The sequence below is a fragment of the Podarcis melisellensis genome (assembly GCF_964234715.1).
Source record: "Podarcis melisellensis genome assembly, chromosome: 3".
In the NCBI taxonomy this organism is placed as follows: Eukaryota; Metazoa; Chordata; class Lepidosauria; order Squamata; family Lacertidae; genus Podarcis; species Podarcis melisellensis.
In genome coordinates this window covers 25,514,766-25,527,852 of record NC_138530.1, presented here as the reverse complement: position 1 = coordinate 25,527,852, position 13,087 = coordinate 25,514,766, and the positions used below count along the sequence as shown (strand labels likewise).

At 43.5% G+C, this 13,087-nt stretch overlaps 1 protein-coding gene and 1 long non-coding RNA gene across 2 annotated transcripts in view; one reads left to right on the top strand and one right to left on the bottom strand.

Moving 5' to 3' along the window:
• The window catches only part of PPP2R5A (protein phosphatase 2 regulatory subunit B'alpha), a 42,830-nt gene extending 31,841 nt beyond the window's left edge, over positions 1-10,989 (bottom strand). The window contains exon 1 of the mRNA XM_081904177.1: positions 10,027-10,989. Within this exon, the coding sequence (XP_081760303.1) occupies positions 10,027-10,180 (154 nt within the window). The 5' untranslated portion in view covers positions 10,181-10,989. The remainder of the gene's footprint in view (positions 1-10,026) is intronic.
• Positions 10,990-11,272: 283 nt separating this feature from the next.
• On the top strand, positions 11,273-12,735 carry LOC309366000. Its single transcript, XR_014166377.1, has 2 exons — positions 11,273-11,761; positions 12,416-12,735. It is a non-coding gene; the product is annotated as an uncharacterized lncRNA (long non-coding RNA).
• The last annotated feature ends 352 nt before the right edge of the window (positions 12,736-13,087 follow it).

Here is a 13,087-nt window from a genome sequence, read left to right as displayed (position 1 = left end):
CAAACAATGACTATCATCAATGCACGTAAGAAAAAAATGTTTTTAATTTTTATCATCTACAATGCTGTCTTACTTATTTTATAGTACAGTACATTGATTATTGCTTTCATTTTATGGATCAATGGTCTCATTAAATAATAATAATAATATTAATAATAATAATAATAATAATTTTTATTTATATCCCGCCCTCCCCAGCCGAAGCCAGGCTCAGGGCGGCTAACAACAATCAAATAATCAAACAGTCAAATAATCACACATTCTAAAAATATTTCATTATAAAAATTAATTAAAATCAAATTGATGGAAACCGATTAAGCAAAATTCTGTGCAGGTTGCCAGAGGAGGGAGTCAGGCTGCGCCCTGACCAAAGGCCTGGTGGAACAACTCTGTCTTGCAGGCCCTGCGGAAAGATGTCAGGTCCTGCAGGGCCCTAGTCTCTTGTGACAGAGCGTTCCACCAGATTGGAGCCGCAGCCGAGAAGGCCCTGGCTCTAGTTGAGGCCAGCCTAACCTCTCTGAGGCCTGGGACCTTGAGGATGTTATTATTTGCAGACCGTAGGTTTCTCTGTGGGGCATACCAGGAGAGGCGGTCCCGTAGGTACGAGGGTCCTAGGCCGTATAGGGCTTTACTATAAGATAGTAAAATTCATTTTAAATTGCTGTTTTAGGGGTTGTTTTTAAAAGTCTGGAACAGATTAATCCATTTTGCATTACTTTCTATGGGAAAGCGTGCCTTGGTTTTGGGAAGCACTTTGGTTTTGGAACAGACTTCCAGAACAGATTCAGTTTGGGAACCAAGGTACCACTGGAATGGCACACTGGAATAATTCTTCTTCTTGCCTGTTGCTCTCATCCATGCCTACAGAAATAAAATTCAAATATTCTAAAGACCTGAAAAAGTCTAAATCAAGCATTAAACTTCTACGTAAGTTAACTGCTTTAAAAACTGAAATAGGTTTGTTATACATAAACTTTCTGTAGCTTTAGCTGTTGTTGTGGAAACACGGGAGCAACCATAGCAAAAATGGCAGCATAATGTGAGGCACATTGACAAACATGATTCACTGATCTTTAGTATCCATCCCTTTACTTCTTTTTTATTTACGAGTTGTGAGTTGGGACAACCTAACCTTTGGGTTTTGGCACAAGGCATCAGCAGCACCTTCACAGGCATTGTGCAGTGTTCCTGTCTATTTTGCAAAGTAGCTTTTTACCATTTAGAAACAAGAGGGCTGCTGAGTTTTTTATATAAGCCCTTCTCACTTCTACCATACCGTCTATGCATATTCATAAGAACTGCCTTCCTGATCAGATTGTTTTGCATCCTGCATCCTAGCAAATATTTTAAGACCAACAATGTGCAAGAAACGCTATCACTCACAACTGATGGTACATAGTTTGCCTCTATCCAAGGTCTAAGGACACCCTGGCTGCAGTGTGACATTTTGTAACTATCTTGGCTGCAAGATTTATCACCAACAGGCTTGTCTACTCTCCTCAAGCATCTTTCCACACATTGCAAACACTTCAAAATATAGCCATAAATTTATTTCAGCCTACATTACTGGTTCCCAGTACCTGCCAACAGTCTTGATTTCTGCAAGGCAGGCCTTGCCTGGGAGACCCTTTGGTGACTACAGTCCATAGGGCAACTACATAAAGCAGAGCACCCTGTTAATGAAACGCCCTCCCTGTAGACATTTGGTTTCCCCCCTCTCGCTCTGTTTTCAGTTAGCAATTGGGAACTTTTTTGTTTCTGCATGCCTTCAATTCATAGTGGAATTGCCCACACATGTGCAACTTTTTAATGGGCATTATACTGTTGTTGTTTTTTGTATATTATATTTCACTGTTTTACTGCTTAATATTTCATTCTTGAAAGCTGCACTGTGCTCTTTCCAAGAGGAACAGGAACTGTGGGGAATAAAAGTATCAATGATAATATATCAGGCAGTGCATGAAATCCAAACTCATGTGAGAAGACTTCCACTTGTACATTAAGGATTCCCCTTCCTCTCTTTCCCCTGCAGACCCACACCATCCTCAAAATCTGCTCAGAGTTATTCAACCCTCCAGAACAGATTTGAGGAGCACACAGGACAGCAGAGAGGCACAGAAAGTCTCGCTGTCCTACTAGAAGTCAGTTCCAAGGATGCAACACATTATTTCTAAACTCACCATATTCCTAGAAAGATTATTATAAGTTGGGCTACAATTCATACTTTATGTATTTGTTTAATATGACATATTTACTGAAAGAATAATGTGGCACTAATTAGACAGCCATACCAGCCAGTTTCACAAGGCTAAAAAAGGTTCTTATGTAAGTTTTAAGTGCATAGTTAGGGTCTTTCAAGAAGAGAAGAATAACCCACTTCTGGAACAATCCTACTATATTTATATAAGCATACTGACAATTCAAACATGACAATTACTTTGTAGGCTGGATCTAGAAACATCACAGAAGCAGTTCAGTTAAACACATTCTAAACTTCACACAGGGACATCCCATTGGTGAAAGATAGGACTCTACCGCACCATCAGTGTTATAACACATATAAAGCACTTTATCTTTATAAACGTACCTGAGTCCTAGTCCATATTTTAACTAGCATAGGATGGATAGGGGTAGGCAAGAGATGCTAGCTAATTTCTAAGTGAGGGAACATTCTAAATAGCTTTTGAACACTAAGTTACTACAAATCCAAAAAAGGAAAGAAAAACTGGTTCTAAGGCTTGTGACTATATACACTAACACAGGGATAGCAAGCATAGCCTAGCCAACAGTCAGGGATGCTGTAGACTCCCAAAAGCATCTGGAGGACACCATTTTGGCTATTCTTGCAGTAACTTCACATTAGCTGTTCCAAGAAAAATAAAATCTCACCCCACAGTGAACTGCTTCATGAGAGACAGTATTAACCAACAATGAAGGGAGTGGGAAACAGTGCTGTGTATTGCCCTGAGTTTAAGCCCATGCACTCATTAGGTTGGGCTTTCAACACATCACTCCACCTGCAACTTAGAAGAGGGATCCCTAGGCAGTGCACTGCTTCAGAAACAAACAAGATCACTTCCAACTTGTTCAAGTTTCCCCTCTTCTTTTAACATCCCTCCTCTTGTATCTCCCTCTGCCTTTTTCCCCATTGTGAATTGGCAGGCAAAGATCTGGGTTTTTTTTACTTTTGTACAACACCCAGCATATAAATAAAATATAAATATATAAACAAGGTGATAGCTATGAAAATTATAGTAACAAATATTAGAAATTATTAGAAATAATAAACTGACATTCTGCTGAACACTGTTAAGTTCTCTTGTACTCTGTTGTGCAAGGGAAGAGGTCACATTATTCTAATACCACACATGCAGCATTTCCCCCTGCTGAATATATGAATTGCAACCAATATCATTAGGTATTTTGTTTAGATTCCTTCTATACTGCACAAGACTGAACTTCCAAAGATGATGACATGTAAGCCCAGAGGATAAGATCTCCACTTATAATTAACATCTGGAGAGGGATGGAACAGGAACACTCATAGCATGTATAGAAAATGTCAGAACCAATTATTGCTTTAGCCAGCAGGAAGCCTCTATAACATGGAATACTGTGTGAACTAGGCTTCAAAGATCTGCTGATAAATGGACTACAGATTTGCAAACAAAAACCTTTAAAAATATTATTGCTGCCAGTCAGTAGGTTGGACTGGATCCCCCCAGTAGGTTTTTATCTATGAAAGGCAGGTTTAAAATATTATAAATGAATAGACTTCAAATCAGATAAAATCAATTAACCTTCAGCAATATTTAATATTTCCCTCATATTCAAATAAATAAGTTTATTCAATTTAACACCTGCACAACTAGAATCTGACTCAACTTGCATGCAATAAACATGGAAAAAGAAATTCAATACTATGCTGGCACAAAGAAGCTGAAGATTAAAATAGAAAGGTTCTGCATGTGAAGACTGTCAATGGACACTATATTTAGCAATTACTGTTCATGAAAGTGTATTTTTTTAAAATTAGACATTCTAAGGAGGTCACATCTTGAAGAACTTAAGCTATGAATAGTATCTTTGTTTAGAAGACATGGAAACTTTGCAATGCTATGTGAAAGCTGTGTTAATAAAACTGAAAATACCTTAAAAGCCTACATATTAAAAACACAATAGTTGTTGATCCACATTTCTAAAATTTAAGAATGTATATGTTCCTTCCTTTTCTTAAGAAATCAAGAGGCTAACATGAAAAACAATTAACATAATAACCAATCATTGCTGAAACAAAGCAACAGGATACAAATAAAGGGACACAGTCTATCAAAATAAAAGCAACATATAGATTGATAGCTCCACTGCAGCAACTAAATCAGCAAAATACACACTGTGTTCAATTTCAAACCCTTGTCTAAAATGCCAAGCATTTCCCATGTATCTAAAACACTCAATATTGTGGTTAAAAGGACTTACTATAAAACTGTAAAAGGTATAAAGCGACAATTAAGGTGACCCTGATCCTTATAAACATTTTGTGGAATAGATCTGCAGATGCTGAATGGAACATATGACAGAAGGCGTAGAATGTTACATAACCAGACTACCTTTGGTTGAAATCCTAAGCATACTTATAGGGAAGCTCAGCTGAAATCAACAAACTTCCATTTTTTTTATTTCTCATGAAATATATCTAAATCATTTAATATTTAAACACATGCAAAACAATTTCACATTAAAAACTATTTTTGTACTCAAAATTAGGATAAAAGTATGTGCTTAAAAGACTCATTTAAAAAGGAAAGTCTTGAACAGATGCTGAAAAGGCCATGGGGAGAGCACATCCCAAATGCCCAATTCCTAAATCATACAAATGGACCTCCTGATAAGAAACTCTCCCTGCAGAACACCACCCTGGTTGGTTGCATATGTAAAGGAGTGAGCTTTATATAGGTATTCCAGTACCAAGATGTATAGCACTCTGTTCACCAGTACAAGCATTTGGCACTTCGCCCAGTAGATAACCAGCAGTGTAATGTGATGGCAAAAGTCTGCCCAGGGAACAGTCAAGCTGCTGTGTTTTACACTAGTTGCACTTCTGCTCAACTCCAGGAGCAGTCCCCACACACAGCACACTGCAGTAGTTTAACCTGGAGGTTACCACATTGACCAGGCTACCCAGGTCCAGAAATGTCTATAGCCATCTTACCAGCACAAGCTGGCAAAACACACTCCTAGCTACTGAGGGCCTCTAGCAGAGATTATCCAGCAGCACCCCCAGACTACAAACCTGGTCCTTCAGGATAAGTATGGCCCCATTCAAAGCAGGCAATTGAGGGAACCATGAACCCATGGCACTTTTGTATTGCCAGGTTTGGGGCTCCAGTGAGCCTCCTAGCCATCTGCCAAGTCTAAGCCAGGAGCCCAGGTTCAAATGACATGCTATGCTAAACCTTGATTTAGCTCACCACAGTGCGGAAATGAAAAAAGACCAGAAACTAAGCGCTCCTCTCTGGGAGCCTGCATATTTACGCAGTCCCTACAAGCCACAGTTTGGCTTACCAAGTTATGCAAATGAGGTCACAAGCAGAGATTCAAAGAGTAAGTCTTGCTAGTGAAAGGCCATGTAATGACTTCTGCTAGCACAATGGGGCTTTTTCCCCTCCTCCCTCCTTCCATTCTGCCCCAAGGTGGCTTGGAGTGGTCAGCAGAACCCCCAGAACAATACACGGGGGGGGGGGATCGTTCCATCTGGCAAGCTGATATGCTTGGGTTGATGCAATGCTTTCCATAGCACTACACTGGATCCTCTCTGAGTGTCTCATTTTAAGAAATCATTAAACGCCTATCTGGTTAACTAGGTTACACTGAAATTTAGTATAATACTGTACTCATGTTACATTTTAAGTATAATCTAGCCCAGATGGATTTATCGAACTACAGCATTTGATAAGAGTGTTTGAAAAGTTTGCCCACTGTAAAACTATGGTTAAAGTAACTGCTTTGCAATTATATCAGAATTCGCTCCCTAGAGAGTAGAAGAGGTACGGAACACCTCTGTCACACAAATTCTTGAATCCATATTTGGACACTCAGTTTTTAAATTGGAAAAAACCTGAGCCTCAAAAACCTCTCTTAAATCTTGAAATTCTTTGGCATACTTCCAATCCTTTCACTATAAAGGGCATACGTTTCCACCAGGAGTCAACCTCATTTGGAAACAATCTAAAATAAACAGATTTGATTTCAGTGTTTTAAACAAATTGTTCTTTTTCTTTTCCAGAGTTGAAAATGTGAATGTTTCCACTAACTACAGATTTACCACTGGGTGCAGTACTTTATGAAATCAATTCCCTAATTGTATTTAATCTAACATAGGCACCATCTTCCTGGAGCCCTGAGTGCCAAGACTCCCACAGTTTTTCCTGTGGGTGCCCAGTCTCTACCCCCTGCCGCCCACTGTCTCTATGGCCGCCTCCGCACAACACGGCCACCATGCATAACTTCCATGGCTGCCTCTGTGCACCACATGCCAGGCACCATGACTGTCACCTTACCTCTGGACCAGCGACTGGACCAGGACCTGCACCTCTACTGCAATGTCCTGGTCCAGTCGACGCCGCGGTGCTGGAGTGCATGCACCACGCCATCACGTGACATCATCACGCCATCACGTGACATCATCATATCATAACGTCAGCACATTGCAGCATGGTGCACATGTGCTTCTATGTTCAATCAGCAACATGCTTTCTTAATTTGATATTCTATAGGTAGCAAACAAGGACCAGAAATAACAGTAACATTTTAAGTCTAAATTATAAGGGTAAACCTAACAAGTGCTGTAAATGGAATCATAATAGTCCCAATTCAGTAAGCCCTGTAATATAAATGCATGAAGCAGTCCCCCCACTTAATTTTACCAGTCCATAGTGCCCACACATCATAGTGCAAATCTGATCACATGACTATAACTAGTATCCCTTGTCCACCACCTGGATGAAGTCCAACAGCGAGTAGTTTTGCCATTTGCTCAGAACTGCAAAAGCAGGGGAAGTTACAAAGCACCTGCTGGGCACAATACAAAGCTGTTGGATTAGATTTAGCTAAGTGGGTCATATGTTGCACAGTCCTGTTAAAGAACTTGTTGCAATGTAGCACATAAGTTACAGATCAGCAAAATAAGGGATAAGTTCTGTTGTGCTTGTGGCTTTCCCATACATATCTGAACATGGTCCTTCAGTTTACTTTACAATCTATTCCTTATAAACGCTTAGTATAGAAAAAGCATATTTAAGATAATCCATCTATGATTCTCCCTCAACCCTTCAATTTCCAGAGAATGAAAACTGATTATGCAAGGCACTCCTTAGCAAATAGCTTGTACAAGATAACCAATAACAGCTAACTGTCATGCATTTTAAAGACCACAAACTAGTGTCACCACCTAAAAGAGCACATACTTCAGAATGACAAAAGGGAAGACAACAATGTCACAAGACCTGGAAATATTCCTCAATATGTAGAGCATGCTCAGTAGTCTACAAATTTTTGTTAGGCTTAATTGCCAACTACTACTTGAAGTCACCATCAACTACTCTCTTCTCTGTTTTACTGAGGTTTAGGGCACATGCAGAGAACCAAGGAGAAAGGAAAGGTGGTTTATCTCCGTACCAATGGCCTTTTGGAAAAGCTGTGAGTGACACCTTGCTACTTTGGTAGAAGTCTAATGGGAAATGAAGGAGACACCCTCTTCTCTCTGACCTGCAGAAAACAGTGAAATAAAGGTTGCCAAGACCTAAGGTGAAGACAGACTGTCCCATCTTCCCCACAATTCACAGAAAACTCAGGAAAATGTATCTATGTGCTGGGTATGTGGAAAAGAAATAAGGGTAGTTACCATTAGTAATATAAAGAAGACTGAGTACAGTCATACCTCACGTTGTGCCCGCTTCAGGTTACGTCTTTTCAAGTTGCGTCCTGTGGCAACCCGGAAGTACTGGAACAGTTACTTCCGGGTTTCGCTGCTCACACATGTGCAGAAGCGCTAAATCATGCCGTGCGAATGCGCACAAGCAGCGCTTCTGGATGCGAACGCTTCGAGTTGCGGACGTGCCTCCGGGACAAATTACGTCCACAACTTGAGGTTCCAATGTATGCTACTTTACTTTCTTGCACTTATTTGGGGTATCATGACATAATGTTTCCAAGTATTTGCCACATAATAGACAACTTTAATGGACTACATGGCACTATATTCTTGCTATGGTACTTGCTTCTCTCTTTCCTTCCCTCACTATCTCTCTCCACACCCATTTTCTTACCCACCCTTCACTCAAAAGTCCCCAGTTGGGTTACATACAATTAAAAAATACAATACTTAAATCCACAAAAAATACAGGCAGCCCCCATTTATGTGAATTGAATATGTGTGCGACCTTTTATACACCCCGAACGCAGAAGCAACCCGGAAACATCACTAAAATGTCTCTAAAAGGGCATGGGGGACAGAACAGGGTATTTGTAGGCTTTTTCAAAGGGTTTCAATTAAATGAGATTTCACTGATATGTGCAGTGTCGCAGAACGTAACTCTGCATAAATGGGGGCTATCTGTGCAATAAAACAGCACTACTCAAAATTAGAGGAATTTGACAAAACAAAACCTCACCCCACCAAAAGTCTGGGCAAAGAAGTACACCTTGACATGACAAAAAAGTTACAGTATCAGTGTAAGATACACCTTAGTGAGAGGACTCCACAATGCATGGGCTACCACTGAAAAGGCCCTACGGTGCACCATTGCCCTCAAACCTTTTTTTGGCAATGTCACCATGAGCAGAACCTCCCTGGCTGATTACTATACTCAGATAAGTTGATATGGAAGTAGACAATACCTCACATACTTTGGGCCCAATGTTAGGACTTGATATTGTTGGAATACCTTTTGGGGGCTTTTACTTACCATCACTATCAACATGCCTTTAGTTTATCCTGAGTTCATTGCTCCTGTTTTTATTGTATTTTAATGTCTTATTCTGGACCACTTATGTCAGTCCTAACCCCTTTCAGCTCAAACTATCATTTTTTATCCTTTCCCCACTTTTTAAAAAAATGTGAAAAACTTTTTTAGACAGCCAAAAAAAAGTGTTGAGTTGCACGTAAGAATTCCAGTACTTCAAATTAGCACCAGAGTTGGTAAAAATGGAGTTTGGATTGTCATAGGCCTGACAAGTCCAGAAAAGAGGATAAAGAAATTCACAGAAATGAACACTTGCTAAACACTATGAGCTTCTGGGAGCCTAACTAATCATGTGAGCACTCTTTAATTCCATGGGGTGAAAGTAACACAGTACCACAGTTTTAAAGGGAAGGATACTTTGTACACTAATTTAAACAGCACTAACAGCCCCTGGAGGAGATTACACAAAACCCAGAGAAGAATGAGGAAGGGGAGGACAGGTTAAAATTTATGAAGGCCTTGTTTCTGAGCAAGTTCTGCAGATTATGCCATAAACCTTGGTGCTCCCAGCCGGAGTTGGCCTGGGGGTCCTCTTTTGTCCCTGGTACTACCCACAAATGCATCAAGCCAACATTTTGCATGGCCAACTCCTTAAGGCAGGGCAGGAAAGCATGAAATTCTAGCGGCTCAGGGAACAAGGCCCTTAAAAGTGTTAGGTCTTCAAAACAGGAAAGCACCTAATCCCCTGAAAGCTGTTGAAATGCGAACCTGTGGCACTATATTTCGCAGGGGAAAGGGATAAAAGGCAGGGTTTTAACAAGGCTGCGGAGAGGAAGTTTCGGAACAAGAGTTGCGCCTTAACATGGAGTAACAGAGGACAGTGAAACGGGCTGCCGCGAAATTTAGAGGGTTGGCACAAGGAAGCAAACAGCACGTAGGCGGCGGCGAGAGGCGGGAGGAAGTCTCTTCCCGCAGAAGGCAGCACCTGTAGCCCGGGGCTAAGTGAGCTGCAGCTCGCTCGATTCCTCCCTAGGAGATACATGCGGTATAATTGATACACTACCTTTGAGCTGGGGCAGCGGGAAGAGCTCCACGGGGCTGCTTTGGGTGCGGAACTGCGAAGACCCCTGCGACCGCTTCTGCTTCTGAGCCTTGCGCACCGACCTCCGCGTGAAGCCGTCCACTTTCTCCGCGGCGGAGATCGCCGTCGCCGACATGGCTGGGAAAGGAGGAGGCACGAGGGGGGATCGCCTCTCCCTTGAAGCATATAATCACGCCGGAGGGGCGGGGGGAGGGAGGAAGGCAGAGCAAGCGGCGGCGGCGGGCGAGGAGACACCACCAGCCAAGGAAGGAGGAAGACACTTAATCCAGTGCACCAAGGAATAGGGGCCGCGGGGGGGGGGGCGGTTCTTCCAAGTCCAAAAAAAAAAAAAACCCAAGAAAGGGGGAAGAATCCAAACACCTTCCAAAGGGGGAGGGGGAGAGGCTGTTTATCCAACACCTCAAAGAAAGAAGGCTCTTAATCCGACGCCCTTGAGAAAGGAGGGGATACACTTAATCCGATACCCCGAAGGGTTTCCAAATAATGGATACTTTTCCGAGGAAGAGACCAAATGAGGGTTAAACCAAAGGGGGGGGGACCGACACGCAGCAAAGACCCGCCCCCGCTGCGTCCTCCAAATCAGCCGAAGGAGAAAAACAGAGCAGGAAAACTTTTATTCTTCCTCCCTTCGCCAGCGACGTCTCTTCGCCGCCCGCCCGCGAGCGGCAAACTTTGGCGGCGCGCGGTCTCGTGAGGAGGAAGGAGGCGCTGTTCTCCCGCCACCCGCCGCCTCAGCCAGGCTCGCTGTCGCCTGGGCCGCCCCGCCAGGCGCTGGCTGTCATGAGCCGGGGTTCCTCGGCGACTCCTGAGGGAAGGACGGCGGCGGAGCGGGAAGGGGAGGGAAGGAGGCCAGGGCCGCGCAGCCTCCTCTTCAGCCACCGTCGGGAGCCCCCGGCGCCTCTTCCGCCAACATCTTGTCACGCCAGCGCCGCCGCTTCTCCTCTTCCTCCTTCTCCTCAGTAGCCGCGCGCAACGTAACAGCGGGGGAGGGAGGGGCGCGGAGGCGGCCAACCTTCCACTCGAGAAGCGGCGCGCAACTTGCTGCGAGCGAGCGCGCTGTTAAGGGCAGCCGAGTTCCGACTCGGAGGAGGGGGCGGGGCCAGCGGCGAGGGGAGGGGAGGAGGTGGAGGAGCAGGAGCAGGAAGGCGGTTGGAACAGCCGTTGGAGGACGCCGGCCCGAGGGTAACTGACAGGAGGGCAGCAGCCAATCGGAGAGGCGGCGGGGCGGGTGGCGGCGGTGGTTAAAGCGAATTGCATTCTGTTGGGCGGGACAAGCTGGAAGCCAAGCGACGCGACCTCTGGGGGACCGGGCGAGTGACACCAGGATTTGCCCAAAGCGAGGGGGTCAAGGGCGGGGTGTGGTGCGGCGGACGCGATTGGGTCTACGGCAGCGGAGGCGGGACGAGCGGGCAGCCAATGACGAGTTGCGATCAGGACTTTTTCCTTGGTTTGTTTTGAGGTGGGAGCTCAGAGGGGCGCGAGGAGGGCAAGAATCCCACCTGGCAGTTTTCGGGGCTTGTGAGGTTGCGTTGGTCTGCTTCTTGTGTTTTTCTTCCGGGAAAGGTCATCGTTGTTGGCTTTTGGGTCCCTAGTGGCGGGACGGAGAGCGGGGAGTCCGCAAGAAACTTAAGCAGCCCAATCTTATTCATCTTTACTTGCAATTAAACCCTGTTCAACCAGTAGAGCTTACTCTTGGGTAAGCAGGCAGTTACTAACTTTTGCCTTCTCTCTTTCCCACCGCTCCTCTGGAGATGCAACATTTCCAGAAAATTTTAAAGCTGTGTGGAATAAAGCCCATTTCCCCTTCTCCCAGCACAGCTTTTTCGTGCACACAAAACACAAAAATTGAGAAATTGTGTCTGTGTGTGTTATATATATATAAAACCCAGCCAGATATAGCCAGATATAGGATCAGCGAAAGGTCTGGGAAAAGAGGGATGTTTTTGCCTGGCACCTAAAAATATGTAACACAGGCACCAGATGAGTCTCCCTGGGGAGAGCATTCCACAAACATATGTGCAATACTTATTAACCCCAAATGTAAGAAGTGTGCATGCACACGAAAGCTCATGCCAAGAACTAACTTAGTTGGTCTTTAAGGTGCTACTGGAAGGATTTTTTTTTTTGTTTTCCCAAATGTATGTTACTGCTTTAGCAACATAAAATGTATTGTTCCAAAGCTAGGGTTGAATAAAACTGTCCCCTTTGGCATATTTATTAAATTTAAGATGTACCAAGTAAGATTACAATATACCCACACAGTCCACTTCCTTCTGTGGGTCTTGGTTAAAGCTCACACCCCTATTTGCATTTTCTGCCCCACTGCCTTTTGACCTTTTTTTATCCCCAGCGAAACAAAGCAAGAAGCTGCTTGTTTCCCATTCTGCAGCAGTGTGTCTGTGTCCTTCAAGGGTCAAGGTGAAAAGGTTGACCACAAAGGAGGGAACAGGTCAGAAGGGCAGCAGAAACAGGATGATTGCTACTAGTATCTACAGACTAAACCAAAGGTGACTAGGAGACGCAGCCAGCAATTCACAAGCGACGGAGACCCTGCATGTTCCTCTAACGAAGATTACTGCACCCATAATACAGAAATTCATTTTGAATTGAAGTGTTGTATTTGCCAGTGCACTAATGCTGTACATCTTAAAATAAAACATACTTAATAGAGGGTTTTTCCAGTGTCCTTCAAAATATGTCAGTTTTTAAGATGGAAACATTTGCAAAAAGTCCTCTGGAAAAAAAACACCTTTTTAAAAATTCCCTGGGTGAGGTGTAATAGGACCTTCACACCTCTCCCCTCATTCCATTTCTTCTGGCAGGAGGGAAAGGCTTGACCTCTTAAATATTAGCCAGTATGTAATACAACTTTTTAAAGTGCATCAGCCCTGGAGAGGCAAAGCAGTCCAAATTATGGAAAGAGGTTCAGTTTGTGTTGTTGTAACAGTGCCTGGAAACAAGTGTGCAAATAGCAGCTGTTTCAGAAGGGGAAAACAAGTTTTTGAAGCTTCATTATTGGTAT